Source organism: Boeremia exigua (assembly GCF_020726555.1).
Source record: "Boeremia exigua strain MPI-SDFR-AT-0100 chromosome Unknown C7974scaffold_4, whole genome shotgun sequence".
Classification (NCBI taxonomy): Eukaryota; Fungi; Ascomycota; class Dothideomycetes; order Pleosporales; family Didymellaceae; genus Boeremia; species Boeremia exigua.
The window spans coordinates 1268079-1295931 of record NW_025763521.1 but is presented as its reverse complement, the minus strand read 5'-3'; the positions used below and the strand labels follow the sequence as shown (position 1 = coordinate 1295931).

The window sequence follows — 27853 nt, the reverse complement described above, 5'->3', positions numbered from 1 at the left end:
CCGTTTGCCCTACACCCTTGAGATAGACCTAACAGTTGCCGTTGTAGAAACGAGACACTGATTTCATACCATATTGGCTAGTTCTCACGTGATTACACAGAACGTCAGATAGACTGAGACAGCCAGTTGGATGCTTTTTGGTTGGAAATTGCACGAATCAAACATTCTACAACCTTGTACGACTTTCTCACCATTCACACTCAAGACGGCGTATTCGGGATTTGTCATTGGCAGCACTTGAAGTTAAACTGATTCCAGGTGGTCACGCGACTGCCATGGAGTTAGGTACATTGTGGTGGACATGTTGCATTCTCGGGGTTGAAGCTGAGCACCGGAGCTTTCACTTCAATATCATCGCACGCGACAGCCAAATCGCATGGTCGGTACGCGACGAGCGAAATTCTCCTCCACTTTGGGGAAGCTGGCGGCTTGGTCCCCTTGCATATCGTTCTCCCACGCTTGCCGCATGTGCCACGGCCCAAACTTCCAGTCTGATCTCGCCCGCTCTCGTGCCCTTGTCCAGCACCTCCGCCACCAGGCACAGCATGACCCCGTATGAGACAGTTTCGGCCATCCTAGCCTCCGTGATAACGATGGTGCCTAGGCTCTTGAGCGAGCGAGCGACGCGCAACACCCGCCTCATACCATTCGAGAGATACGGAGCGTGATGACCGGGAGTGGCGACTGGATCATACGGATCGATGCGGATCCGCGTGATCAGGTCCGCCTGGGTATTGCGGTGCTTCAGGAACTTGACCATGGTTTGTGGCGAGGCGCAGAACTCGTTGAGCGTGAAGAAGAGGGTCGAAGTCTCGTGGTAGATCTGGCGGCAGGCGAGGTGCAGGTTGGACACGATGGGTGTTGTAGGAGTGGCGTGTTTGCGAGGTTTGCGAGATTTGTACGTCCGCGCACGATATGTGAGTCCAGAGTTGCTGGACCTCGCGATTCCGTCATCTTCGCCAAAGACGGATATGGAGTGACCGCCGATGATGAAGGTGAAGATCTTGTTGCGCAGCTCTGCGGGGAGGCGCAGAAGAGGCGAGGTCTGCTGGTTGCGGATGGTGCTGGGCTGGGTGTTAGTGGACGATTCATCAGTGAGCTGTATGTGTATCGGAGAATCCCACATGTTGTCACGCTGCATACTGCTGACAGATTGTGAGTGGATGGTGGGGGAATGTCAGGAACAGATAGCAAACAATATGGCGATACAGGTTCGAGCCAAGCTTGGTAGTGCAGACTTGGTCTACTTCACTTCCACCTAGAAATCGCGCATCGATCAGGTCAGTGTCGACTGGAGATTGATTCAGTAGAATCGTAGCGCCAATGTTCTCCGATCTACGGCAAAGAACCATAGTCTTGAAATGTCATGTAACGGCTTCAGAGAGACTCCTACGCCCTACAATGCGCAAGGATGAACGAGGAAGTGGTTCGGATTGCGTAATTCTGCAGGTAGTCAAAGCAAACTAAGTTGCCCTTGGTTCTCGTACGCAATGATGAGCTTCAGTTTTTCGCCTTTCTACAAAATGCGCAGTGAAAATGGAAGTAATATAACAGTAGTGGAAGTGTCTGGCAAATCAATATCCCATCCTTGTTGCTACGTTGCGACTTTGATCAGCCGCCTCTATCTGAGGACTGCACTTGCATACAGCCGGAAGCCAGCATCGGTCCATTCCTGTGAGTTGTTCCTGACATTTGGGCAGACTCCTCAAAGGCCCACGCTATTGACGTTCCCCGCACGCAGAGCATTCTGGCGCCAATATTGTAGAACCAACTCAAGTCTTCCCAATATCGAATGAAGCCTATCGATGGCGTTGGGAGCGAACCATAAGTCAGGGCATTCCAATATGACGCATTTCAATCCTCCAAGGCGAGGTAGCGAACGCACAAACTCTGGCCAGACCCTAGACCACTCGCACTCGTCGTGACTGAAGGCCATGTCCATAAGCACTTCGGAATTTACCCAGATGCCTACAGTGTGGAGGGCGCTCGCGTTGGCTCCGCACTTTCGAATAAAAGAATCAAGGGCGGTCACTCCTCCCAGAAACGTGTTGAGTCGAAGGTGTAGGTTGGAAGTCTCAAGGCGGAGTTGCATGCAGGACTGGCCAAGAGCCGCAATGTCCAGGTGGTTCTTGTATCCTACTTCTTCGGATCCAAAGTCATCCTCAGGTTGGCGGAAGAATAGCAGGGCGTTCTTTGGTGTACGCCAAACGCGAATCTCGTTGCCACCTATGGCGAGCTCGCAGATCTTGTTACGAATCTCAGCAGGAAGGCGTAGAAGAGGCGAGTTCTGCTGATTGCTGAGAGTGCTATGCATCTTGTTAGAACCTTGAGTGGCAGCTGGGATAGGGCGGACTTACATCTTGTCGTAAGCCATGCTTGATGTAGACGGTGCCAACGTGAACTAAGTATGTACAGTCGCGTCTGGGTGAGTGCGTGTTATCGGGGGTAAATAAAGGTTGTTTGGCGCGAGACCAAGCTGCCGCTATGACGCATTAGGCACTAGGCAGTCGCCACTTTCACCTTCACCTTCACTTCAACGTTCAGAGCCCGGCATACCTGTGCGGCTGCAACCAATTTGCCGAAAGGTATGCAGGACCATTTTAGTATGCGCTACGACTACTTCTATTTGGATTAAGGGACCATTAATGTAGAACGTAGAGTAGCAAAGTCAATTTAGATATTAACTACGCGTACGGAAGTAGACCATATGCCAGAGTCTCGCAAAGAAGCAATTTATGTTCCACCTGCTCATGTTGCCTTGTTACCGACTTGCTTATACATATAATCGGTTACAAAGCAGCAAGTGCGAGACCAAGAGCACCGAGACCTGCGAGACCTGCTGCTGCGGTAGGGGCAGGGGCGGCATTGGTGCTTTGCTGTACGGCAACGGAGCTTTGAGCCGCAGAAGAAGAAGAAGAAGAAGAAGAAGAAGAAGAAGAAGAAGAAGAAGAAGAAGCAGAAGCAGCAGCAGAAGCAGAAGCAGAAGCAGAAGCAGGTGCAGACGCAGCCGCAGACCTAGATGGAGATGCAGATGGAGACGCGGGCGAAGGGATAGATTGACTGGAGAGAAGGGACGTGGCGGCATAGCTCGTAGTGCTGAAGTTGCAGCTGGTCAAGATATCGTGTACGTCTCCGCCATCGCCGCCATTGAAATTACGCACACAAGCGTCGCAGGCTGGAACAACAGTTCCGGCGTTTGTGGAAGTGCAAACACATTGGAGCTCTTGCTGATCGTTATCTTTGAAGCACGTCAATTGCGATTCGTAGTACATTAATGTCGGGCAACGGCTTACTGTTGTTGGTGTCGCAGGTCCGACTCCATTGCACTAAGTCGGCACAAACAGACCTACACTGCTGTGGGATATCGCTGTCTTCAACATCTTGAGCAGCAATTGCGGTCGCGAGAGCGGAAAGAAGGCATAGCTTTTGGAAGAGCATGATGGTAGGAAGTGTAGAAGAGAGAATGTCGGCTTTACTTGATGTAGAAGACCGTCGTGTGTATACTTGAGCTTGTATAGCGGCAGTGAAGTGTATTAGACTCAAGGGCAACAGTGCCGACCTTATACGGCTTCACAACACAGACCTTCCGCAGGGACATTCTCGCCCAGGCACACTATACCGGCACTAGACGTGGCACCACGCGGGGAAACCCACGATGTTTCTCAAAAGCAGTCCTACAACTGCGGCGCGTCGAATGAGGCTGTGTGCAAGTTTAACTTGGCTTTGAGGATACGCATTGGGATGACGAGGCCTCCCTTGAAGTCGTCATTACACTGCTTGCTGTCACTGACAGCAGGTTTAGAACTTCGTGCCGAGACGATCTGCTTGCCTATCAATAGCCGTGTGGTCTCGGACGTGTGTTGATCGCCGCCATTTATGATCTCCCCGCATCTTGTACCTGCCCGAAGACCCACCGGACGAGGATTCCAGGCCTCGCGAGACGCGCAAGCAGGTCCTTGGCAGCACAAGCATCGTGGCTGAGGTTAAGCGCGGAAGCTCAGCCGAACAGGAAATGCTACTTTGTCGATCCTATTTCGCAGAGCCGCGATGTCACCTAGGTACAGCTACCTAGCTAGGTACTTTGTAAGGCACGCTAGTGGCATTACGTCATACCCGCACTCCAATGCACTGAATGTGAGGCTTTGACTACCTTGGTGTCTAAGACGTTAAAGCAACCCAGGTAGCCCAAGAAAATCTGGTGTGCAGAAATAAATCGTGTTTAAAGCTCTACCTGCTCAACCCGACTGTCTGGCAGTCTGCGATCGAAGCCTTGTACATTTCATAGCAGCGTCTGGAGATCTGTCACTTAGCGGCATTGGTCTTGTCTTACAGCAAGCCGCATGATTGCGATACATAGGCTTGAAAGTCAGCTCCACTGTCTATAGACATTCCTACAGGAGGTTAGGTAGAAAGCTTACAATGACATTTCCTCTACGCTGCTGGACAGCAATGTTAGCTCCCGTCAGTTTCATTACACAAGTCAGCGTGACCTAGAGCGTCGATGAGATGTAAATTAAGATGAGCTAAATCACAGAGACTGAATTTGCAGCCTTGAACAATCAGAACAATCATCGTGACCACTATCGCATGAGATCCACTCCTAACTGGCCTTGAAGCTTCAAATAAAAGTGCACTCGGTGGATATCTTACTTCTGCGTTTCTAAATCATCTGGACAGCAGGAAGCACCCTTGTCGTTCTACTGTGACATACAAGGAATGGATAGTGGTGAATAAGCTGCACTCTAAGCCTTGAGTTCCTCCCTCCTCCTGCGGTGGCGATTGCTTCGACTGGTCCTGAACTCGGACTGTCGCGTGATCGACCTGTGGCGATTAGTGTCTCATTCAGCAAGTACAACTAGGTGCCAAACACACCTCCGCAAGCCTCTTTCGAACGTTGAGTTATCTATGGAGATCCGAGTGGTAGTTCAAAGGCCTCGTTCTCACCACTGCGCTCTCCTCCGCTGTGGTGACAGCGATGGATACGGAAAACTTGGAGGCTGGAATTTGGATGGCAGTTGGGACCAGTCATCATGTTTGGGATGTACTTCTGTACACTCCAAATGGCTCGAATTTTCCGGTGGACTCTCTACAGACAACTGTAGACCGTCTGAGGTCTCAATACGCACTATTGTGGGAAGATTAACCATCACCGCACAGCTCGTTTGTGTTATGTAAACCTATACTCACTTTAACTTATGTGGCTATATTTTAGATATAGTTAGATGGCCATAAAATAGCTTTTATGATAAATATCCATAAGCGCTGGATTACATTTTTGTACCGGAACCAGGTTGGGCCCTCGCATTTTGCAAGTCATTGTAGGATCTCTCCCCTATCAAATCCTGCGGTAAGAACGGCTACGCTACTGAACTATATAAGTTGACTGCTTGATTGCCGTAGTGCGCGTGATACCATTGATGGCTAACGCAATCCTAGTTTGTGGTTTTTCAACCGTAGTCTGCAGACCTGCTGTGGCGGACTCTACATCAGTGGAAGACTGGTAGCTCGACTTCCGCTCGCTACTTCCTCGTGCACCATACCAACGCGGGCTTGTGAGATGACAATTTCCACTTGTGCTGGATCGTCTTGAATACAAGCGTGTCCGCATGTTTGAGTAGAAGCGTGTTTTCGTGAAGAAATGGGACCAGAAAGATGAGACGCCGGGTACGCATCCAATCATTATAGTGCCAAATCGCTCGCCCAACCTAACTGCCAATTAGCCAGTAGATAAGAGTATTGGGAATGCTCTTACGAGGTGATGATCGCCTGCATTCCAACCCAAGTTGCATCGGTGACTCTTTGGTGGACCAAGATCCGATAAGCTAAAGAAGCGCAGCTTGCTATAACAGTGCTTGAAAGATCAGTTATTGCTCCATATGTCGGAATGATACCAGTTACCAGATAGCTAGAGAGAAAACAATCAGTAGGCCGAGTCGCTTCTTTGAACTGAGTTGCAACCTAACAATAATAGGAAAAGGTATCGCAAAAGTGATACAGTCTGTGATGACGCTTGCTACACCGCTCGCAATGAAAAACCTAGTTTCAGTCAATATCGTCTCACAGAAGATGCTCGCACGGGTAACCAACCTTGAGACGATGGGATCCGAGCACTTTGCAAAGGATACCGAGTTCCAACTCTTGCCCGCTCTTGGTGCGCAGTTCGCTATGCTTAGGAAGATACCGCTGGTGTAGAGTATGCCAGACAAGATAATCACACCCCATGAAGTGTATCGTACCCAGCGCACGCTATTGAAGATTCGGATGTAGAATAACAGCACTGCAGCACGAACCATCCACATGTTGAATCCACCCAGGATGGTCTGCGATAGCATCCGCTATAATCATGAGCGACTTGGAAGTACTTCGGCTCTCTGATGACGAACCTTCATATATGTTGGCGCAAGGATGACTCCAATCGGCGTGTCCCACGCATGCCTACCTGAGGATCCTCCTAAAACCATTGAATACGATATAGCCCAGTATGCTATTGCGCAGATCCATCCGAAGAGACAGAATACTGTTCAAGACTCAGTGAATTGCTTTTGTTTCTTACCAATTGAATCCTGGCTCACCATCATCAAGATGAAATTCCTTACTATGTTTCCATTTCGCGAACAACCGCAGCGTGAGCATAAAGCCACTGATAACGATGAGCAGAACACCAACGCTGAGTGTTGCATTCTTGAGGGACGGTGGATTAACAAAATTTGGAGGTTCCCCACTAGGATTTGGAGCCATAGGAGTAGTCATTAGGTCCATACCCGGGTCCAGGTTGCTGACAGCATTCATGATGAGTGTGTAACGATTCCTAGAAGTAAGGGAATTGCTGAGACCAGAAAAATATAGACTCTAGGGGTCCCTGCACGGTATTCAACTCAACACAGATGCACGACTGCGGATATATACGTGCTGACTCAGAGCTAAAGCTGACGTTGTTTGTCATTGTGTGCTTGTGGCTTGAACTACTTCAATGCCATGTACACCGGCCACCCAATTAAAACAAGGTGGTTCTACAGTCCCATCGGGTGTAACCTTCAACTGAATTGCCTGGATCGGCCCCGAGTGAATTTAGTAACAGCGTCGATCGAGTAAGATGTCTCAAAATCAAAGTACCAGCTCATGTCTTCGGAGACCGACCGTTGTTGCGGAGGTTTTAACCTGGAAAGCCCCACCACGTGCGACCACGGCCCCCACAGACATCCCTGTCAAGCGCGCCGCCCGCACCATGAACTGCGCCGCACTTAGCGTCCTTTGAGGTTCGATCTCCCGGCTGTTTCTCACTTGCCCGTACTCGATACCTTATAGACATCACCCTGCAAACGACTAGCCGCCGCTCCAACCTTTTGCCTCCCTTCCATTTGCCCCATCACTAGCCCCGTATTAGTAAGCTTACCACCTCATGACGGCTTGTACTCAAAATCTCGATCGCTCAAAACCTAGCAGTTGCCAAACATTCATCATGTTCGACAGCTTCTCCCTCAACCACATTCCCGGCCTCTTCGTCGCCACAGCGCTGACATTTGGTGGCATGTGGCCTATCTTTAATCCCAAGTCTGCAATCCGCGAGATGGGGTTTCCTCAGCGTCTATACGATTCCAAAGAAGCACAGTCCATCATGACGCTTGGCATGGGCCGTACCACTGTTATTGGAATGACACTTTACACGTTTTACTTCCAGGACAAGTTCGTTGAGGTTGATACGCTGCTCTTCATCTTGGGTGCCTACCTTGGTGGAATCGATGCCTACATGTGTCTCAAAGAGGGCGTACCAGGAAAGGCTTTGTTCCGAGGCTCGAGTGGTGTGGCTATCTCTGCAATCGGTTGGTTTGGACTTACCGCCTGGGCATGAGAGTAGGTAAGGCTCGTGTGGCAAGGAAATTGGACAATTTTATTCAGAGAGAGTGGTGAGGATTCCATCACCTAGTGAATACAGTCTTCATGCGAAGAAACTGTGACCTTGCGCTTTACGAATGCGGTCCTCGATACGTCGCTCTGTGATAGGTATCAGGCGGCTGTGAAGCACTTGATGAGATTAAGAGACACTGTTGAACCGCTTCCTGACGGTGCTATGTGTTTTTGTTAGCGATATTACATGCATCACACGATGGAACAACCTACGGATGCATCCAAACTGGCAGTAAGCTCAAAATCTCGGCGATGAGTAGAGTGCTCTCAATGGTTGCTACAGCAGCTTTCATAAATTCGGTATCGCGTGCAAGGTCTTCACCAAAGAGGGCCAACGCGTTCGAATAGCTAACGCAGTTGATGACAGTAGAGTAGAGCGGTAAGCGTTTCGCTCCCTGGATCATAGCCAGACTTTCGGCAGCTGTATCGATTTTCGAAGCTACCGCGATCCTGATAATGGGCAGAATTTGTGGTACATTGTTAGTGAGTAATGTTCGTAACGTTTGATTAATGGCGTGCCATCCACACCCCGCTTGTCGAACCAATTGAAGTTGGAAATAGTATAGCGAGACTGAAGCATTTGTTTTGCTGCAGTTGACTGACGGCATCCACCATGTGACCTGAGATGGGCAGTGACCCAAGTTGTATGTATAATCAATACTGCCTGCGTATATGCGCTCAGAGACTATCGTGTATTGACTTCCTTAATGTGCAAGGTATATCTCTATATACATGAGTAGAAGAGGTAGCTCCTTCTTAGACTGTACTCTTCTTAGTAAATGACACATGTTATGAGAATGTAGAAAGGAAAGGCTGCAGTCTAATTCCTTGTGAAACAATTGGTCCACAGTCTTTGAATCACAGAGTACATTCACTGTTTCGCAAAAACCTTTAAGCGAGCTTATGCCTTGCTTATGGTGATACCCGTGAACAATTAGAGGCTGCGGCGTACCTAAGTCAATTTCCCGAATTTTCACGAGCATTTGTCGGTGCTTGCTGCGATAATCACTGGTGGCTCCTTCTATTTTAGCACTTGAGCGCGGTGGATGCTTCAGCCTAGTTGTTGTTCGCCTTGTGTGCGACGAATATAAATGTTGGGATAGATGCAGCAAGCAAGTCGCTCGCAGTGACTCCCCCGAGTAACAGTAGGACATGGACCGGCCGAACTGAATCAAGTATTGTCGCCCTTATTAAGCACTGCAGTAGACGTCTCAGACAACTCCCAAAAGAGACAGTCACTCAAGTCCGACAATACCTAGGCTCCTAATAGTAGGTAGACATTGGCAAGGATAGAAAGCAATTCTTGCGTTTCTGTCGCCAATGTCTAGGTTTGGACAGCCTGTCCGCATCAAGTACATACGCGTAGCGTTTATGATATCAGCTTCTCAAACCAAGAGCTACGACACCACCTCTCCTGCTCCTCGCGAGTCCTGACCCAAAACCACGGCCGCCAACCATGCACTGCCCACTGCCAGATTAGGATAGTAAGCACGCCCAGGAATCGTTGAGTCCAGTGGCTCCATAGTATGCGTGCGAAGAGATGGTCTGACCTCGCGACAACACCGCATTGTTGGTGACCTTCAGATGCAGGGTCTAAAGTTGCATTGGATACTGTTGCGGGCTGCGGATATTTCGAAGAAGCGGCGTCTGCAGGCTCGGTAGACGTTGCGCGAGAGTCCTGTAGCGAAAGCTTTGTGTTCTGTGCTGATGTTCTGTGTGGGCCGACGTACCCCAATTCATGCGTTCCCAGAGCTGGGTTGTACAGTCCGGTGACCTGGGCCTGCCTTCTCTCTTCCTGTTTCGTAGTCTGCCTGGGTGTGCTTGTCGCCATTGCTGCAAGACTCGGGAGATGGGGTTGGACAGTACAGAAATTCACTATCTTCAGGTTCAAAGCCTGGGCCAAGGTTTTACTCGTACTATGCACTGGTGAGAGTAGGTAATGTGAAGGAGGAGAACAACCTTGGAAAGCAAGCATTTTCACTTGTGTTTCCGGAGCAGTGTCGAGGACTCCCGCCAAGCAGGAGGCTTAGATCGGTGTCACGCCTCGCGGATCGTCGGCAGAGATGCTTGGCCTGCGCGTCATAGGGCAGCAGCCAAGATTGATAAGTAGGTACCTAATGCACAAGTGGGAGTGGTAGTGACGTTCCTCCGGCGAGTGTCTACTACTGTTACGATGATGAAGAAGCGTAGAGATTCGTTGCGACTGGGATTACCTACCTATCAAGTCTCCGGACGCCTCCTCCCTCAAAAGAACTAGATATTAGACTTCCTGTGTGTTCATATGCCATTACTACACTAAAGTTAAGCCTTTGTATGATCCTCGGGTGATTCTGACGTATTTGACAGAACTTTCCTTCCATAAATACTAGAACACTAGCGTTTGGACACTGAGAAGCGAGAAGCGATCGATTAATGAAAATTTTGTGAATTTTGAAATATTCCAAAACGTGAGTACACTGAGCCAGATCAAACACTGTTAGTCTATGAACCTCGTATAACTTCGGTAGCTTGGGAGACTTTTTTCGCTATTTAATAAGTAAGGATCGCGCATTGGGTGCACGGACGCCATACCCTGCCAACTACTTAGACGGCTAAACGAACGAGCTCGTGTTGTTCCATACTTCAAAACTGAGCCCTGCCGCTTCCGTGTTTTACCGACAATCTAATTACAACGCTTGAGCCTTTGACATGACCGTACCCGCCACTAGGTCGTACTGTCCCGTAGTGGAGACCACAAGTTCAAAAATCTTGTTGAAAATGCTGCTCTTCTCCACGAATCAATGAGCGTTGTGAAGCTGCGCCTTAGGATCGAACCAATAATATGTAGTAGCAAATAACGTGACTTTCAGACTTGTGGTTACCATGAGTAGGTCAGGAGACAGTGAAAGTGGAGGGATATGCCTGTCGGATGTCGTATCTGTTCAATGCTTGCCTTCTTGAGTATTTTTAGCTCGTAGTCCCACCATGTAATCTACATCTCATTTACGCAGTAGCGTAAGAGCTATAAAGTGAGGTTTGAGGCTTCGTTTTTTTAAAAGTAGATACTCACTGCTGGTTTCGCCCAGCAATTCTCACACAATTATTGCCCAGCGCGTGTTCTCTTCTTTCCTTGTTTTGCACCTCGCCTTCTCCTTTTGCAAACCTAATAAACGTCTACCCAGCACTTCTTTCGACCCCAAGATGCTTCCTCCTTCGATCTTTGCACTATGCTCTATCGCCACAGTCATTAGCGCGAGCGTTGTACCGGTACCCCGCGCTGATCGCGCATGCACCAATCCAGCCGTCCGGAAGGAGTGGCGCACGCTCACCAGCACTGAACAAGACAACTACCTTCGTGCCGCTGTGTGCCTGCGCGGCCTACCGAAAGAGAAATATGCCGCCGTTGACGCAGTGACCACGCGTCTGGACGAATTGGTTTACAGCCACTTCTCTCTCAATGATGAGATTCACTTTGTGGCCGGTTTCCTCCCATGGCACCGTTGGTTTGTGCAGCTGCACGAGGATCTCCTACGTACCGAATGCGGCTTTACAGGCACCCAACCTTATTGGGATTGGAGTATTGATGCCGACGCGAAGAGCGTGGCCACTTCGCCTGTCTTTGACCCTGCCACTGGGTTTGGTGGTGATGGCCAGCGTACCGCCAGTAACGAGCCAGGCTTCGAACGTTGCGTTGTTGACGGGCCCTTTGCTAACACGAACTTGACACTGGGAATGGGATGGCCTGATGTGAACGAAAGCGGTAATCGCCTTCACTGCTTTACACGTGAGCTGAATGGCGGTTTGGGCAAAGATGAAGACGGAAATCTCATCAAGGGCGACTTGCAAGCAGATGCGTACAACTCTAAAGTCATGAACACCATCTACGCAATGGATCGATTTGCCGATATGGCGAGCATGCTCGAGGGCTTGCCGCACGCACAAAGTCAGTCTTTGCTACATACCAGCCAGGGACACGCTAACACATCTGTAGTCCACAGCATCATTTTTGGTGACATGGGTCCCGCTACATCGCCCAACGAGCCGCTTTTCTTCTTGCATCACGCAAACGTTGATCGTGCATGGGCGAAGGTGCGTCTCCTCTTCCTTTCGCTCTTTGCTGAGCAAACAGAGCAAGTTCTAACCTTAATCACAGTGGCAGGGCCGCAACGCCACCCGCCTGGTTGATTATACGGGTAAACGAGATCAAGCAGATACCATTCCTGCCTCAATTGACGACACGATGCCTATCATGGCGCTTGGCGACACCGAACCCATCGTCAAGGACTACATGGATATTCAGACCGGTCCTCTGTGTTATACCTACTCAGACATGTAGTTCGTAATTTGGATCTATGAGATAAGCCCTATCGTTGTGAGTTTGCACAGAAGTGGGAAGGGTACTGTTGCTCCTCATCGCTAAAGTGTCTATCTCGAGAATGTTAGAACCCGTTAGTCGCTGCGGCCTCTACATAGAGCGTCTTCATTGGTTCACAGTGCGGAATGTGTGCAACGTTTTAGATGGAATACCCAACAAACATGGACCACGATCAGGGGTCTATCCATAAACTGAGTGATACTGTCCCGCTTTCTTTACGTACCCTACTTATATCTATTGAGATCGGTTCGGTAGGAGCGTGACTACGAGAGGGCCGACAACAATGATTCCTCCCAACAAACTCCAGAACAAAATGATCAGCAGACGACTACCTGTTGTCGTACCTATGCAGAAAGCCCACACTTGGCCAAGGAAAATCGCCCAAGTCCACGATCAGAGACAAATTCCTAAGGGCATGACGGGAGGGACCAACAGGAACAGCCACCCTGTCGAGCAGACGGTAAAGATGGCCAGGAACCACCACTTCTTCAATCTTGAACCATACTGCTAAACCCTTGCGAATGCCATGAGTATTGGGTAAAGAGCTCGAATAGGCGTATGCGATAGCTCCACCCCGAGCTTCTTTATCGATTCTTTCTTTCAGTTGCTTCTCCCGAAGCACTGAAAGATCCGTATCCTCAATGTCGAGGTCGGCCTGCATGGCTGCTGCCAACTCGAGAACTGCGCGATATTCTCCGGCCACGTCTTCAGTATGTCGATTGCGCAATGCCATGGTATTGTGTGTGTAGATCCACATGATGTAGATACCTACCGTCCATGCAAGGAGGAGCATGATGCAGATGAAGAGCTGCCAGAAGGAGAAACCCCACCGATAGTCCTACAGCAAAGAATTAGTACGGTCTCATGAAAGCCATACATAAGCCTGAAGGCATCCTACCCCTATGTTTTGGCATTTGCCATTGGCTTCGATGTATGCATAGTCGAACGTCTCGTTTCCCCTTACCCAAGTCGTGTTCAATAAGCCAGAAACGTTGTAACCCCAAAAGCTTTGGCTGTCATGCTCATATGCTGAGATGTTGAGGGCAGGCGGGCTTATAGTACGGTTTTCGAACTGAGAGATTCCATTATACTTTCCGTCGAGCCCATAGGCCTCGACATCTGTGGACTTTTAGCGCGTAGATAAAGTGCATCATGCATAATTCTTACAAGTAGAGACCGAATTAAGTAGGTCGCACACGGGACCTTTACGATTGGATTAAAGGCAGAGAAGGGGCGAGCGCAGTACAGGATCTTCTGCTCACCATCATCAATTACCATGGCCAGTTCGCGAATGCGGGAGCGGGGAATACACATACCCTGACTTGGGATGTCCGTGATCCAGGAGTTGCCATCTTTGCCAATCCTCCACCCATCATGAATGACATAGAGCACCCTTGAAAAGTTGTTGAAAGGTATGAGATTATCATCACGATCCAGAATGCGAGATGCGACATTAGCATCATAGCCACTCATCGCGCTGACGAGCGTCGGCAGTGCTACGATAAACAGCATGGTGACTATTATGAACGTCATAGCAACCTTCGATCGCAGTCTGCGTTGCCATACGAGACTTTTGGAAACACGAACTGCTGAGAAAATAGAAGCATCCTTTTCAAGAAAAATTGTCCGAAACACTTGGAAAGTGATAGGCTCGGTTTCCATGCAAATCGTAAGATACCTCGCAAACTCGCGCCACGATATGATTGCCAACAGCAGTTGACCTCCACGGCCCACCCCCTGTCAGCCATTAGCAGCCATTTGCATGCTTGCGTCGTCCGATTGACTTACAACATCCCACAAAATGTCGATAGCCTTCGCTTGTGCAAAAGTCAGTTTACCACTACTCAGTGTGATCTGGAAAAATCCTGAAGACGACAACCCGTTGTAAGTGTCTGGATGCAATCGAAAGCTATTTTCTGGCAGACAAGCCGTGTCGGGACTGCTGAAAGTCGCAAATAATGGAATCATAATCGCGCTTGTCAGAAGACCACACATCCAGAGCACACCGAACAACCAGCCCAGGCCTCGAAGCCATCGTGTTGACTTTAAATCTTGTTTCAAGTCCTGCCAGGCCGTTCGCAAGGCCTTCACCATCGACAGGGGCAACATTTGAACTACAAGTAAGAGTCGAATTGAACAAAAACCCCAAATGAAGATGAGCACGAGACACCGAAAGATGAAAAATTAGAAGGAGAGCAATGTCTATTTTACTTGTACTTAGTACATAGTGTGAGGCTGAGACACCATACGTGCATTACACCTCCATTCAGCCGCACTGTCGGTCGGTCGGCCCCGCAAACCTTCAACCTGGGCCTCAAAACAGCTACAAAAACGACAGGATTCAATTTGACTGTCCCAGAGAAATTGTATCGTTCTACATCACAATTTTAGTCCATATCCAGGTAGCAAGCCATACAAAAACACCACACTCGCTCTGGTCGATCTTCTGAACAACCCCATAATTGAACCTTTGCCCAATGCGCCACAGATTATCGAAAAGCCCCAACAGCCCGTCCTATAGTCCTATAAACCCCGACGGGCTGTCTGAGATATGTAGGGGTGGGCTTAGCCATAGGAGAGAAGAAGAGGGGAAGGCCTAGGCCTCACCCCAGTACGTACTAGTCTGGTCCAGACCATACTGACAGCGACTAGCGGCAGCCACAGAATAGTCCCAAGGATGGTATCATATCTAATGTTGTTACCGTTACAGGCGAGTACTGTACAGTAGTTTATTGAAGTCAACGATGAAACATATACTTAAACGCACCACTGTAATTAGTCCCGCCATAAGACTTAGAATTTATTTTTAGTTCCGTAAACAAGAGGCGAGCTGAACGTCTGGCACTTTCCTCCGGCAGGCAGGCTGTTGTACGAATACCAAAAGAGAACGAAAATATTCCGGCCAAAAGCACGCATATCAAGAGGCCACCGCACCAGAGCACCCCGGTAGGTTAGGCTACCTAGTCCGCGAGGCCATGGTATCTGTAACGACACAGGTAATAAGACCCTCTGATACGGTTCCGCTTCCACTACGAGGTGTATAGGAGCACTAGGAAAAGTAGTAACTAGGGAAAATCTTATTCCTATAGGTCTGATACAAAGGATACTTAAAAACTATCTATCCTAGGCCTATTGCAAGCTTACCCTTTATACCTACTAGCCTTAGTTAGTTATAGATAGGTAAGGAGAGATAACTAGGTAGGGTTAGATCCCTATTAGAGGGGTGTTAGATCCTTAGTAGCTACAGCTATGCTAGAGTCTTAACTTAGGGTTAAGTTAGGCATAAATTAGAGGTTATTTAAGTTAGGTAGTATCTTAGTTAGAAGAATTAAGATTTTAGAATCTAATTCTTATATTACCCCCCTCCTTAGTAGATATATTGTCTCTAATATAATTGCCTGCCTATACGTTTATTGCTGTACTATTTATGCCCTGTGTTAGCTCTACCTAGTATTCTTGTTCTTTATTTATATATTGCTATTGTTTGTTTATTATATTAATATTAATAAAGGACTCTATATTTGTATACAGCGCGCGCTTAGTAGCAGCTAATAAGGCTGCACCTAGCTAAGTTAGAGGGCTTATAGGTCTATAATACTATTTATATAGTAATTTTGCATCCCTAGTATAACTAACTAGGCTTAGCACCTAAGCTAGTAGTAATATGTAAATAATTGCGCCTATATACTAATATTCTCTAATAGATACTACTTTCTACTATAAGTTAACATCCTTACTTTTAACTTAGGCCCCTACTAATCCTTCCCTAGGCTTATTTCTTAGTTACTATGCTAATACTAGTCCCTTCTAGTGCTCTTATAGTAGCCTATAAGGTTATCTACCTTTATTCTATGCGTGCCCTAGTAAAGGGCAATTAGATTAAATAGAAGTTTAATTTAAGAACCTTATCTTAGTATAACGTACCCCACGGGCGAGCGGATCAACGGGCGAGCGAATCACTTTTGCCAAGCCCCCACCAAAGTATCCTCTACATACCAATGCCTCAACAACAACCTAATCTTAACGCGTTAAAGGAAGCTCAAATACAGCTTGCGCTTCAAGCTCTTAAACAAGACGCGAAACTCTCACAGCGACGCGCTGCAGCTATCTACAACGTTCCTCAAGCTACACTAAGCCATCGACTTACTGGACGACCTTCACGAGGCGATACTATGCCCAACTCACGAGGGCTGGATGATCTAGAGGAGCAGGTGATTGTTAATCACATACTTGAGCTGGACGAGCGAGGATTTGGCCCTCGGCTGGCAGATGTGGCTGCAATGGCCAATTCTCTGCGCGCAGAGCGCAATCTGGGCCCTATTGGCACAAACTGGCCCAGTACGTTTGTAAAGCGTCAACCAGAGCTCAAAGTGAAGTTTAATCGCAGGTATGACTACAAGCGAGCCCTCTGCGAGGATTCTGGGGTTGTGCAGGGCTGGTTTTCCCTGGTGCGAAACACAAAAGCCAAGTATGGTATCCTAGATGACGACACGTACAACTTTGACGAGACAGGCTTCATGATGGGCCAGATCTCCCAGGGAGCAGTTGTTACAGCTTCAGAGAGACGAGGAAGGCCAAAGGCAGTCCAGCCAGGCAACCGGGAGTGGACAACGGTCATACAGGGTATCAATGCCAAAGGATGGGCCATTCCACCCTTTGTTATCTTCAAGGCGCGCCACCACCTCTCCGGCTGGTACAAGGAGGAAGACCTGCCCCAGGATTGGGTTATTGCAGTCTCCGGTAACGGCTGGACTACTAATGAGCTTGGTTTTGAGTGGTTGAAGCACTTTGACGCGCATACAAAGGAGCGTACTGCTGGTACCCACCGACTGCTGGTTATTGACGGCCACGAGAGCCACGAATCGCTCCAATTCCAGAAATACTGCAAGGATAACAAGATTGTTACTCTATGTATGCCTCCGCACTCATCGCACCTTCTGCAGCCACTTGATGTGGGCTGTTTTGCCCCTTTGAAGACAGCGTACGGGCGCCAAGCCGAATTGCTTATGCGCAACCGAATCAGCCACATCACAAAGACTGAGTTCCTGCCATGCTTTAAAGCAGCCTATAATGCGGTGTTTACCTCTAGCAATATCCAAGGAGGGTTTCGAGGTGCTGGATTGGTCCCCTTTGACCCAGAACGGGTCATATCAGCCCTTAATGTGAAGCTTCGGACTCCATCACCACCACTCCCCACCAACAACGTACCCTGGCAGTCGCAAACCCCCAGCAACACCCTGGAATTTGGGTCGCAATCAACTCTAATTCGAGAGAAGTATAAGAGGCAGCAGGGCAGCTCACCAAATTCTGTTCTAAGCGCGCTTGAGCACTACGCAAAGGGGGGAGCAATCTTATCCCACAAGCTGGTTTTAGCTCAACAGGAAATCAAGGAGCTTCGAGCGGCTAACGAGGCCGCCATGCGACGAAAATCACATAAAAGAAAGCGAGTTCAGAAGGAAGGGACCCTAATAGTTGAAGATGGGCAGCGGCTGGCAGCTCTAAAGGAGTTTGGGGCGCGTGGTGATGGGAAGAGGGCGAAGAAGCAGGTGCGCACTCAAGAGGGCGAGCCAACCCAACGGCGCTGTGGAAGGTGCAATCAGACAGGACACAACGCGCGAACGTGCAAGATTGATGTAGAAGAGGTCTCTGAATGATATTCCAGCCTGTACTGTACCGTGCAGGACCAAAGTGTGGTGTTTTGGGCCATGATGGGTCAAGTTTTGGTGGGGGCTTGGCAAAAGTGATTCGCTCGCCCGTTGATCCGCTCGCCCGTGGGGTACGTTACATACTATATATAGTAGAATAAAAAGTATTAACTAGTAATATTATAATATCTTTATCCTAATTATAACTATATACTAACCTAGAAAGGTTCTAATTTATATTAGTCCTAAGTACGCTAATCTTAAAGAGGCACTTAATGCATAGGTTAAGGTATTAGTAGAGGATAAAGAGGGGATTTTAGCTAGAGAAGCTACTACTATAGAGAGAGTGCGCGTAGATATATAGTATAACGTTTATTAGTTAGTGCTTAAGCTTTCTAGTGTTATATAAGTAGTAACTATATAACTTAAGGAAGTGTTAGCAACTAGTGTTCTTCTATACTACTTCTACACGTAACCTACCTATAATGCGTAGGCTTAAGAGATATTAGAGAGGCTTACTAAGGAGGTAGGTATCCTAATAGAGGAGGTCTAGGCGTTAAGGAAGGTAGTAGTAGACCTTTAGCAGATATATAAGGCTAGAGCGTCTACTTAGGGAAGTAGTTCTACTACTAGTAGGAGTTAGGGTTATAGTTTATAATATAGTAGAGGTAGTTATTATATATAAGGTAGAGTAGTATAATAAAGTAACCTTAAGATGCTAGACAGGGGGGATAAAGAGAGCAAGCTCTCTAATATCCCTTCTAACTTATCTAATAAAGAACTCTAGTTAGAAGACTTACCTAACCTAGCTATATTATAGCTCTAATATATATTAATATTTCCTTTATTTAGGTATTTATAGGATAGGTTTAAACTAGAGGTGCCTAATACTATAGATTTCCTTTATTATAATTAACCTTACTATTTTCCCTATACCTACTACTCTCCTTACTAGGTTAATAACTACTATAAGAGTTTAGGTAGAGGGCCTAGCTATTATAAGTACCTTTAATAATATACTTATAACTTATAAGGCGCATACTTAAAATTAGTAGTAGGATACTAAGTTAGGTCTAGGTTATGTCTAACCTAGCTAGTATAGTATTCTAACTAGTAACGCTTTATCTAGCTACCTAAGATCTCTTATACTTCCTACTCTTCTACCCTATTTATAGAAGTGCCTAGAGGCTTTAGTATAGGTTAACTAGGTAGTAGATTATATAAGTCTTTGCACAAAACGTCTAGTATAAAGATGTTATATATCTTTAAGCTAGTAGGCAACTTTAAGTAGTATAAGTAACTAACTTCTTTAATAACTTTAAAGGGACCTTACTAAAGGGCAGCTAGCTTATAGCTAGGCTAGTTATTAGCTAGGTTCTATATTAATAGGAAGACTTTATCTCTAACTTTCTAGTTTACTAGGAGCTAGTAAATATCTTTTATAATTTGCATCTAGGTCTAGGCTACTTCTAGATTATCTTTAGCTACTTTCTAAGTATTATGCATTTAAGTTACTAATACTATAGCTTCCTTCTAGTTAAGGATTGTTATAGGATCTACCCTTAGTTCTAAGAGGGACTACTACTAGCTTTAGCAAGGTTTACTCCTATATAGCAACTAGTATAGCATTATTTCTAGAGAGGAATATAGTAGTATTATCTAAACTTAGTCTATTATTAGAAGTAATTTAAACTAGTTATCCTAGTAGTATAATATAAAAGGGCATAAACGTTAGTTAATATATTTGTTTATAATTTTAGTTTAACTATCTATTTCCTTATAATATATAGTAGATAGCTTAACCTTTATACTAATAATATAGTAGAATTCTAACTAGAAGCTTAATATAAACTAAGGACCTTAGTTAGAAATAATTAACTTAGGGGTGTGTCTAAAACAATATACCTACTAAATAAAGAGTTTAGCTATACCTTAAGTAGTAGTTATCTTATAGTATAGTATTAAGACAGCTTACTTAGAGAGATAATTAATAATTATAAGGATTTAATTATATCTAGCTTTATCTTTTAGAAATAACTTAAAATCTATATATAAATACTATATAGGTTAGTTAGGGATTAGTAATAGATATAAGTACCTATAGAGTTAGGTCTATCTTAGATAGTTATAGTAATAAGATAAATAGTTTTGCATATAGCAATTATAAGTAGCACTTATACCTTTCTAATAGTATTATTAGGATAATAATTAATATATTTTCTTAGCACTAGGGTAAGCAGTAGACACTTAGTTATAGACTTTGCAAATAAGGTAGGTATAGAGTAAGGGATTTATAGGTATGTATAGGTAGTCTTTATATAGTAATAAGCTATAGTAAATCTAATACTCTTTTAGTAGGGCTTAACGTTCCTAGAGGAAACTATTATAGTTTACTTAAAGAATAGCTTTAACTATTTCTAGTAAGTTAAGTTCTATCTTCTTTTCTATAGAGGTAAAGGTTATTACTACTACTATTTCTAGGTATTACTTAGCTAAGTTAGAGTTAATGCTAGGGTGTAGTTAGTAGGGACCTAGCAACACTTAAGATTAATTATCTAGCTAGGCTACCTTAAAGTTACTTAAGTCTTATTTGCATTAGCTTAGGATATTAGCATATTTATTCTACTTGCTAGGCGTATACTTAATCTAGAAATTAAATAGGCTTAATACTTCTACCTAATAGGCTTAATATATATTAAGAACCTTAGTAATTATAAAATATTCTAATAATTAGTAGTTAGAGTATACTTAGACCTAACTTATAATTAATATTAATTTAGCTTACTATTTTTTAAAAGCTTAGAGGATAGTAAATAGTTCCTTGTTATAGATCTCCTAGTTAAGTTCTACTCCTACTAGGACATAGCTATAGAATATAATAGGATACTATTACTTATCTAGGTATTCTTAAGATAAGACACCTACAATAATGCTATTTAATATATTAGTCTTAATCCTTATAGAGTATATAGAGTTAAAGTAATATAAGGTTAGTATAGCTAGAAGACTCTATTTAAGAGACTTAAAACTAGTCTAATACGCCTCTATCTACTTAAACTTATTACTTAGGCTTTAGAGCGTAATTAAGGGTTTAGTAACTTAAGAAAACTTAGGCATAAATTGTTAATAGAAACTAGTAAAACTAAGGTATAACTTAACTCTAGTAATTGTTATAGGGGGCTTCTAATTATATAGGACTTGTACCTTCTTAGGGTCTACTTTAATACCTATATTAGTAAGAATGTAGCCTAGGTATTTAGTTTTAGTAATATAGAACTTACTTTTCTTAATATTAATTTAGAGACTAGTAGATCTAAGCTATTTAAGAATAAGCTTAACGTGCTTCTTATAAGTTACTTTATCCTTAAAGTAGATTAGAATATTATTAAGGTACGTAATATAGAAGTTGTCTAAATAATTAATAAGCACGTTATTTATATACTATTAGTAGGTAGCTAGACTATTATAAAGGCTAAATAGCAATACCTTACACTTATAGGTGCTATATTAGGTATAAAACATAGTATACTCTTTAGAGGTAGGATCTATTTAGATTTAATTAAATACTGCATAGATATTAAATTTGCTAAATATCTTAGCTTTTAATAGGTATACTAATAATTTATCTATATAAGGTATTAGATATAAGTTCTTATAGGTAAGGTTATTAAGCTTCTAGTAATCTATATAGATCTATAGACTACTATTTAGTTTATATATATATAAGACTAGGGAAGTAAAAGAGCTCTAACTATACTTAATCTACCCTTGCTTAAGTTATTCTTGCACAAACTTCTTTATAGCTTTAAGTTCTTTAAGGTTCTACTTATATAAAGGGGAGTATAAGTTTAGTAGGGGTTCTTCTAGTATAATCTTATAATTATATAGTTAGTAAGGTAGTAACATTTCTACCTCTAATTTGCTAAACACATTAGAGTACTAATAGTAATAAGTAGGTAGCTATTCCTATAGGAGCTAAGTATTATTAGGGTTATCTTAGTAGTTGTCTAGTAAGCGTTAGATTTTATATAAGTTAGTAATAAAGAATTTGTTCTAATTTTATTATATAGTAAAATAAAATACATTTGCTAATAAGGTAGCTATAGTAGTAACCTTAGGTAGAGGTATTTTAGAAGGAAGTTAGTATAAAGGGTTAGGTTTTAGTAATACTAAGGGTTATAAACAGAACTTTAGTAAGTAGATTATACCTTATAGATAATAAATATTTATTATAGGGCTCCTTGCTTATTAATACTCCTCTATATCCTATAGTTATTCTCTTTTCTTAATGTCTAATTATATATTAGGCAAAGTAATAAGTTAGTAGAGAGTTATTAGCAGGGGTAGAGCTAGGTTATATAAGTAGAGGTATTTAGTAGACTAAAGTAACTAGGAACGTTTTATATTAAGTTTAAGTTTAAAATAGCATAACTATTTTATCTTAATAATATAATCTTATAATCCTAGGTTAATAATAATAAAGGGGTAGTTATATATCTTTTATCTATTAATAATTATATAGAGTTAGATATAATAGGATATAGGGGACATAATCTAGTTCTAGAATCCCTTAACCTAAACTAAAAAAGGTAGCTTCTAAATAGGGGTTTAGAGGGCTATTAAAATAGAGTTTGCAATTAACAAATTTAGGAATAAGAAACCTTAGGCACTAGTGTTAATTAAGGAGTAGAATTATACACTATAACCCTTACAATATAGCATAGTTTCTAAAAGAAAATAAGGTCTACTAAATAAATAAGATAAGGAAAGATTTAAGAGGTTATATTAGTTTAGGCCTAAGTAGAGTAATTCTCTTAGGTAACTCTATTTCCTATAGGTGTTAGGTCCTTGTCTATATCTTCTTTAGCGTTTATAAACTCCTCTTATTTAACTTTAATTTTGCGTACCTAAGGTATTGTGCATTCTTTTGCAAAATATCTAGGTTTACTATAGTTATAGTAAGTACTAGGCGTTAGATCTCTTATAGGCATTAGTATACTTAGTGTTACTTATAGGTTTAGAGTGCTATACATAAATATAGTTAAATAAGATAGGTTAAGATAATCTTATTAGTATAATAGTATAGTAGGCTACTTTAGGTCTAATTAGGGTTAGAGCCTAAAGGGTAGGGGCTAGGCAATAGCTAGAGGTATTACTATTAGATTGTTCCTTTGTTCTATATTATAGGTAGTAAGGTATTCTACTATCTATAAGAAGGAGTTTACCTATTACTATTTAAAACCTAGGTTAGGTACTTAAAGGGCTAGAGTAAGTTTAGTCTATAGGTAATAAAACTACTCTAATTAGGGTACTTGTCTCTTAATAGCTAAGCTAAGGAAATAACTTTTAAAGGCTAGAAAAGTTTTATTCCTTTCTATTTAAAGTTTATTAAAAATTACTTAACTCTCTACCTATTTGTTTCTAGTAATAAAGTATATTTATAGAAGTAATATTATCTCTTCTATAGTATAGAAATAGTTGCTATTATTGTCTAATAAGTACTAAGGTTCTAGGTACTCTTTAGCTAACCTAGAGGTATAACCCTAAATAAGGGCTATATAAGCTTAGGTAGACTAATATTAATCTAAGTTAATCTCTAATTAATCTTATATTAACACTTACTATTACTAAAAGGTAGGGCTCTTCTTATTAGTAAGTACTTTAATATTAGGAGTCTTTTTACTTAGCTTTTCCTTAGCTATAAAGATAGTATTTACTTTAGAGGGTTGTCTAACCCCTTAAGGACTAGAAGTCTTAGTAGAGGGGTAGGGAAAGTTAGGGGGTAGGAGACTAGCACAAAGCTTAGCTAGTTCCTACTTAAGATAATAGATCTCTTGTACTAATGCTTATTATAAGTAATTAGACTTAGACCTGCTTTTATCTAAAGGTAGGGGTAGTCCTTAGCTTAATACAGAAGGTAGTTTATTAGACCTTCCTTTTCTAGATTTAGCTTAGGACTAGGTAGATAGTCCTATAGTTATGCCTAACATTATATTAGGTCTAATTTAGGTAGGTTATTAGTAGTCTCTATGTCTCTACTATAGCACTATCTAACGCAACTTTTCTAAAGTTATAATCTAAACCTAAAGGCTTTAGTTATTAAGAGGTCTCTAGTATCTTAACTAAAGGAGTAAGTAATTCTAAGAGTAGGGTAGTTAGATGCTTGTTAGACTACTTGCTTACAAACTAAACACTAATATAATATTCTTTAGAGGCTGTTACTAGCTAGGACAAGTTTTTAAGTATAATATAATAACATAGGTAATAAGACTCTCTAATATAGTTCTACTTCTACTACAAGGTATATAGGAGCACTAGAAAAAGTAGTAACTAGGGAAAATCTTATTTCTATAGGTCTAATACAAAGGATACTTAAAAACTATCTATCTTAGGCCTATTATAAGCTTGCCCTTTATACCTACTAGCCTTAGTTAGTTATAGATAGGCAAGGAGAGATAACTAGGTAGGGTCAGATCCCTATTAGAGGGGTGTTAGATCCTTAGTAGCTACAGCTATGCTAGAGTCTTGACTTAGGGTTGAGTTAGGCATGAATTAGAGGTTGTTTAAGTTAGGTAGTATCTTAGTTGGAAGAATCAAGATTTTGGAATCCAATTCTTACAGTATCGACTCAATGTCTTTTCTTAAATCCTGCTCTGTGGCTGGAAGAAGCTATGCGAGCAACGCGCACCTGTATAGGAATATAGCTGTAAGACAAATTGCACATGTTAAAAAGGGTTGTTCTATCACAACTAGTTTTATTGTTAAGGAGACGGGTAGTCTTACACAAGACTAGTTTTGGAGGAGCTCTAACCGCAAGCAGCGCGCTAAATTCTGAGTATCGCACCATTACAGATAAACCGATTTTTCTCTACGGCGACTAGGTATGTGCTCGAAGGCAATGATAGAGAATACAAATATGGGTTGGGGATAAATGCGCTTCTTAGCGAATTGATATCATGTTGCTATATCTGGGGCAGCTCCGAACCAAACGTTTACAGTCAGACTACCTCCACGAGATGAGTTGAATTGCCACATTTGAAAGGTCGACGAGTTTAATGTAGGTGACTGCTTTATACTTGGTGTTTATCGTGAGACAATTACCACTTCCGGCTGCAGGAAGTAATTCGCGGACGGAGGCTATCGACCATAAAGCACGTGCACGCAGCACGGGTGACTCACTCCCGCTCCATCCAACTCCGCTCCTCCCACATGTAACCAACATCCAACAAACAACTTCTTCTATTCCGAAAAGCTTCTTCTTCAAGCGTCTGAAGAGCCAAAACCACAATGACTACCTACACTACTTTAGTCATCCCCCGGCTCTGCGACCTCCCTCAAAACACCCTTACGCCTCTTGCTCAGAAACTTCGCGATTTCAAACTGAACGCTTTACTCTCGGACCCAAATGCTTTCTCTCAGTCTCACGCCACCGAGTCCCAACTGCCGCTCTCAGCTTGGGAAGCCCGGGTATCTAATCCAGACTTCAGAATCGTGGTCTGTCTTGTTGAGAGCGACCAATTGAACCGTCTAGGGCAAGAAGAAGGCGTAGAAAACAATGAAACGGGAAAAGAATTAGAGAAAGTAGTAGAACGACTGCTAAAGAACGATTGGGCGGGCACTTTCACGCTCGTAGGACCTGTAGCACGTGACGCCTGGATATTCCAGTCGTCAGGACAGCCCACACCCGGCACGGACGAGAAAGAGAAGAGGTGGCATTTGACGAGCCTTTTCGTACTTCCGAAGCACCGGGGCCAAAAATTAGCGGCCAAACTCACGCTCGCGGCTGTGCAGGCTGGGACATCCATTTCTCAGAGCGTTCCAGCACCAGTGTCAGGAAGCCAGGAAGTGCGCCTTAACACGCGTTTCAGGCTCATCGTACACCCGAACAATAAACCGGTTGTGGGATTGTATTCGAAGTTGGGATTTGTGGAAGGCGGATTCTATACGCAGAAAGAGGCGATGATCGCGATGGGAGATGCGGCTGGAATACCGGATGATGCGGAGGGCGAGAAATGGAATAGCAGGTTTGGTATTGGAATGGAGCGTATAGTTCAGGGCTAATAGACGGCCTTAGATCTTGGAGAGGGCTATCTTAAGATCATTGTCGATCTTTCGAAGCGTTGGGAACTGGATCTATACACAAGCTGCCGGACTCATGATGAGGGTTGGAAAGGAACATCATGATATATCGATCCAACCAGACAGTAGATAGCAGGCGCGTTGCTAGCGGACGCTGATTCCCTGGACCAACACAACTAGCACCGTCACAAGGAAACAGGTGGAGAATGGCGCAATAAAGCAACAAGGTCAAGCATAAGACAAATCTCAATTTAGTCAACGAGAAAACACACACTCGGATGCAACACCATCGATCCCGTCCCCACAAATCAGTAACGTCTCATCAAATACCACGTAAGCTCAACGTCTGGTACTCGGCTGCAAATGAGCTCCTGCATCTCTATCTGTCCATCAAGACGCTGCTCGAGATTCCTGAGCCAATCCCTGCGTGAGGTAATAACGGCGACCACACCAACCTGCAGCCTCGGGAGCGTGCTATAGCGCAGAAAGTCAAGCGTTCTACCGTCAGCCGTAGAAAGCAACCTGTTATCCATCCAACATTCGTAATCGTAGGTGTAGATACGAATGCACCGGATGCTGGCTTTGGCTCGCGGGCTCAGACTATCGTATATGGTTTCGTAATGTCGAAGTCGCTCGGGAGGAAACGCGAAAGTGAACGTGTTGGTCTCGAAGACTGTCCAGCGCGCCTCGCGATGGATATGGCGACAGACGAGAAGGAAGCCAAAGATGCGATAGTTCACGGGCTGACGAGGTAGGTCTAGATGCGTCATGGGGAAGACATTTCCACCAAGGACAAGCTCGTAGATGCGGTTTCTGAGCTCGCCTGGGAGACGGAGGAGTGGCGAGTTTGTTGTGTTCAGCTGTTCACTGGAGAAGGTTAGCATCTGGAAGCTCTAGAAGAGGAAACAATGCGTACAGTCTGTTGCGGTGGGCTCTGTTGCGAGCAATTACTTGCTGTCGCTTTGCGTACCAGTGGCTGGCGCTGATGGCGAAGGTAGAGGTAACTAACAGGGCGAACGCGATCATGACTTGAATCATGATTGCCATCTGTTGAGCTGTTGAGTGTGCAGAGTGTTGCGAAGTCGTGTTGTGGGTCTGAAAGAGGGGAACTATATAGGAAGCGAGAGCTGCATCTCGAGAGTGAAGTGTCCACCAGCTCGTGGACTCACAATGTATCGAGATGAGACTGGACAGCGAACAAAAGTGAAGCCATATAGAGCGCGCGATCCAGAGTTCGAAAGCAAGTGAAAATGGTTACAATCTCTCAAAGCAAGACTGAAAAGAAAGCAAGAAGGAAACAATATATACCCGCGAGTCAACACCAAGTGAAAGTCCAACTGTCGAACCAAAGAATCAACAACATCTCGAAGTGAGTGTCGCAACGTGTTTCGAAGAACCCACTTACCTACACATCTCCTTATAGTTCCAAGGCTTGTTTCCTGCGACAAGTAAAGTTGACCTGCACAATTAATTGCTCAAACATCTGAAGCAAATACACTAGATCTTTATGCCCATCAGAACAACACCACAACCTCCACGTCCACAAACCGGACTCGACCACAACGAAGCCTCTCACAGAGGTCAGAAAATCCTTTTGTTGACCGGGGCAGATGGGTTCCGTAGAAGCCACCACGGTCTCGGTCTACGTCAACGGGATGTGTGGGAGCGTTGCACATCAGTATTTGGCAAAGGACATGCCAAAAGCATGTTTGTAAGGAAAGGCCGTGTCATCGCATACTTCCTGGTAGCCTGCAGACAGTGCAACTGGAATGCAGAAGGAGAAAGTGTGAAATAACGACAGGCGGCTGCTCTCCCGCAAACACCGAGCCCCGTGGCAAATCATTTCATACCGGAGACTCTATGCAATAGA

At 44.2% G+C, this 27853-nt stretch overlaps 10 protein-coding genes across 10 annotated transcripts; 3 read left to right on the top strand and 7 right to left on the bottom strand.

Moving 5' to 3' along the window:
• Window positions 1-158: 158 nt before the first annotated feature.
• On the bottom strand, window positions 159-1383 carry C7974DRAFT_390380 (uncharacterized protein). Its single transcript, XM_046141462.1, has one exon. It carries the CDS (start codon window positions 1139-1141, stop codon window positions 341-343), a length of 801 nt encoding a protein of 266 aa, XP_045999072.1. The 5' UTR covers window positions 1142-1383; the 3' UTR covers window positions 159-340.
• Window positions 1384-2649: 1266 nt separating this feature from the next.
• C7974DRAFT_149215 (uncharacterized protein) lies at window positions 2650-3556 on the bottom strand. The gene is made up of 2 exons (XM_046135737.1): window positions 3294-3556; window positions 2650-3238 (listed from the first exon to the last, which is right to left on the bottom strand). The coding sequence occupies exons 1-2, from the start codon at window positions 3436-3438 to the stop codon at window positions 2790-2792; spliced, it is 594 nt and encodes a 197-aa protein (XP_045999071.1). The 5' UTR covers window positions 3439-3556; the 3' UTR covers window positions 2650-2789.
• Window positions 3557-5448: 1892 nt separating this feature from the next.
• Window positions 5449-6891, bottom strand: C7974DRAFT_149182 (uncharacterized protein). The gene is made up of 6 exons (XM_046135736.1): window positions 6573-6891; window positions 6384-6517; window positions 6088-6335; window positions 5899-6036; window positions 5753-5851; window positions 5449-5709 (listed from the first exon to the last, which is right to left on the bottom strand). Exons 1-6 carry the CDS (start codon window positions 6787-6789, stop codon window positions 5706-5708), a joined length of 840 nt encoding a protein of 279 aa, XP_045999070.1. The 5' UTR covers window positions 6790-6891; the 3' UTR covers window positions 5449-5705.
• A 400-nt stretch (window positions 6892-7291) lies between these two features.
• C7974DRAFT_390365 (uncharacterized protein) lies at window positions 7292-8010 on the top strand. The gene is made up of 2 exons (XM_046141461.1): window positions 7292-7383; window positions 7444-8010. Exon 2 carries the CDS (start codon window positions 7460-7462, stop codon window positions 7847-7849), a length of 390 nt encoding a protein of 129 aa, XP_045999069.1. The 5' UTR covers window positions 7292-7383; window positions 7444-7459; the 3' UTR covers window positions 7850-8010.
• On the bottom strand, window positions 8010-8544 carry C7974DRAFT_390363 (uncharacterized protein). The gene has a single exon (XM_046141460.1). The coding sequence runs from the start codon at window positions 8511-8513 to the stop codon at window positions 8115-8117; it is 399 nt and encodes a 132-aa protein (XP_045999068.1). The 5' UTR covers window positions 8514-8544; the 3' UTR covers window positions 8010-8114.
• A 480-nt stretch (window positions 8545-9024) lies between these two features.
• Window positions 9025-9991, bottom strand: C7974DRAFT_390362 (uncharacterized protein). Its single transcript, XM_046141459.1, has one exon. The coding sequence runs from the start codon at window positions 9878-9880 to the stop codon at window positions 9275-9277; it is 606 nt and encodes a 201-aa protein (XP_045999067.1). The 5' UTR covers window positions 9881-9991; the 3' UTR covers window positions 9025-9274.
• A 965-nt stretch (window positions 9992-10956) lies between these two features.
• On the top strand, window positions 10957-12220 carry C7974DRAFT_332540 (uncharacterized protein; the record flags this gene model as incomplete). Its single annotated transcript, XM_046139118.1, has 3 exons — window positions 10957-11827; window positions 11876-11973; window positions 12038-12220. Exons 1-3 carry the CDS (start codon window positions 11086-11088, stop codon window positions 12218-12220), a joined length of 1023 nt encoding a protein of 340 aa, XP_045999066.1. The 5' UTR covers window positions 10957-11085.
• Window positions 12221-12483: 263 nt separating this feature from the next.
• On the bottom strand, window positions 12484-14227 carry C7974DRAFT_450972 (uncharacterized protein; the record flags this gene model as incomplete). Its single annotated transcript, XM_046145765.1, has 5 exons — window positions 12484-12493; window positions 12604-13097; window positions 13137-13378; window positions 13522-13996; window positions 14048-14227. The coding sequence occupies 5 exons, from the start codon at window positions 14225-14227 to the stop codon at window positions 12484-12486; spliced, it is 1401 nt and encodes a 466-aa protein (XP_045999065.1).
• A 10724-nt stretch (window positions 14228-24951) lies between these two features.
• Window positions 24952-26128, top strand: C7974DRAFT_149146 (uncharacterized protein). The gene has a single exon (XM_046135735.1). It carries the CDS (start codon window positions 25192-25194, stop codon window positions 25963-25965), a length of 774 nt encoding a protein of 257 aa, XP_045999064.1. The 5' UTR covers window positions 24952-25191; the 3' UTR covers window positions 25966-26128.
• A 412-nt stretch (window positions 26129-26540) lies between these two features.
• C7974DRAFT_286440 (uncharacterized protein) lies at window positions 26541-26840 on the bottom strand (the record flags this gene model as incomplete). Its single annotated transcript, XM_046137626.1, has 1 exon — window positions 26541-26840. A coding segment is annotated over one exon (300 nt), but the record flags the coding sequence as incomplete, so codon positions are not given.
• Between the last annotated feature and the right edge of the window lie 1013 nt (window positions 26841-27853).

What these genes read in the sequence shown, in the direction of transcription:
- C7974DRAFT_390380 (XM_046141462.1), bottom strand. Translation starts at nt 1,141, where the DNA reads ATGCAGCGTGACAACATGTGGGATTCTCCGATACACATACAGCTCACT.
- C7974DRAFT_149215 (XM_046135737.1), bottom strand. Translation starts at nt 3,438, where the DNA reads ATGCTCTTCCAAAAGCTATGCCTTCTTTCCGCTCTCGCGACCGCAATT. An exon ending in GACCTGCGACACCAACAACA is followed by an intron (nt 3,239 to 3,293) that starts GTAAGCCGTTGC and finishes CGTGCTTCAAAG; the next exon opens with ATAACGATCAGCAAGAGCTC.
- C7974DRAFT_149182 (XM_046135736.1), bottom strand. Translation starts at nt 6,789, where the DNA reads ATGAATGCTGTCAGCAACCTGGACCCGGGTATGGACCTAATGACTACT. An exon ending in GGAATTTCATCTTGATGATG is followed by an intron (nt 6,518 to 6,572) that starts GTGAGCCAGGAT and finishes AGTCTTGAACAG; the next exon opens with TATTCTGTCTCTTCGGATGG. An exon ending in GTTTTCTCTCTAGCTATCTG is followed by an intron (nt 5,852 to 5,898) that starts GTAACTGGTATC and finishes TGATCTTTCAAG; the next exon opens with CACTGTTATAGCAAGCTGCG.
- C7974DRAFT_390365 (XM_046141461.1), top strand. Translation starts at nt 7,460, where the DNA reads ATGTTCGACAGCTTCTCCCTCAACCACATTCCCGGCCTCTTCGTCGCC.
- C7974DRAFT_390363 (XM_046141460.1), bottom strand. Translation starts at nt 8,513, where the DNA reads ATGCCGTCAGTCAACTGCAGCAAAACAAATGCTTCAGTCTCGCTATAC.
- C7974DRAFT_390362 (XM_046141459.1), bottom strand. Translation starts at nt 9,880, where the DNA reads ATGCTTGCTTTCCAAGGTTGTTCTCCTCCTTCACATTACCTACTCTCA.
- C7974DRAFT_149146 (XM_046135735.1), top strand. Translation starts at nt 25,192, where the DNA reads ATGACTACCTACACTACTTTAGTCATCCCCCGGCTCTGCGACCTCCCT.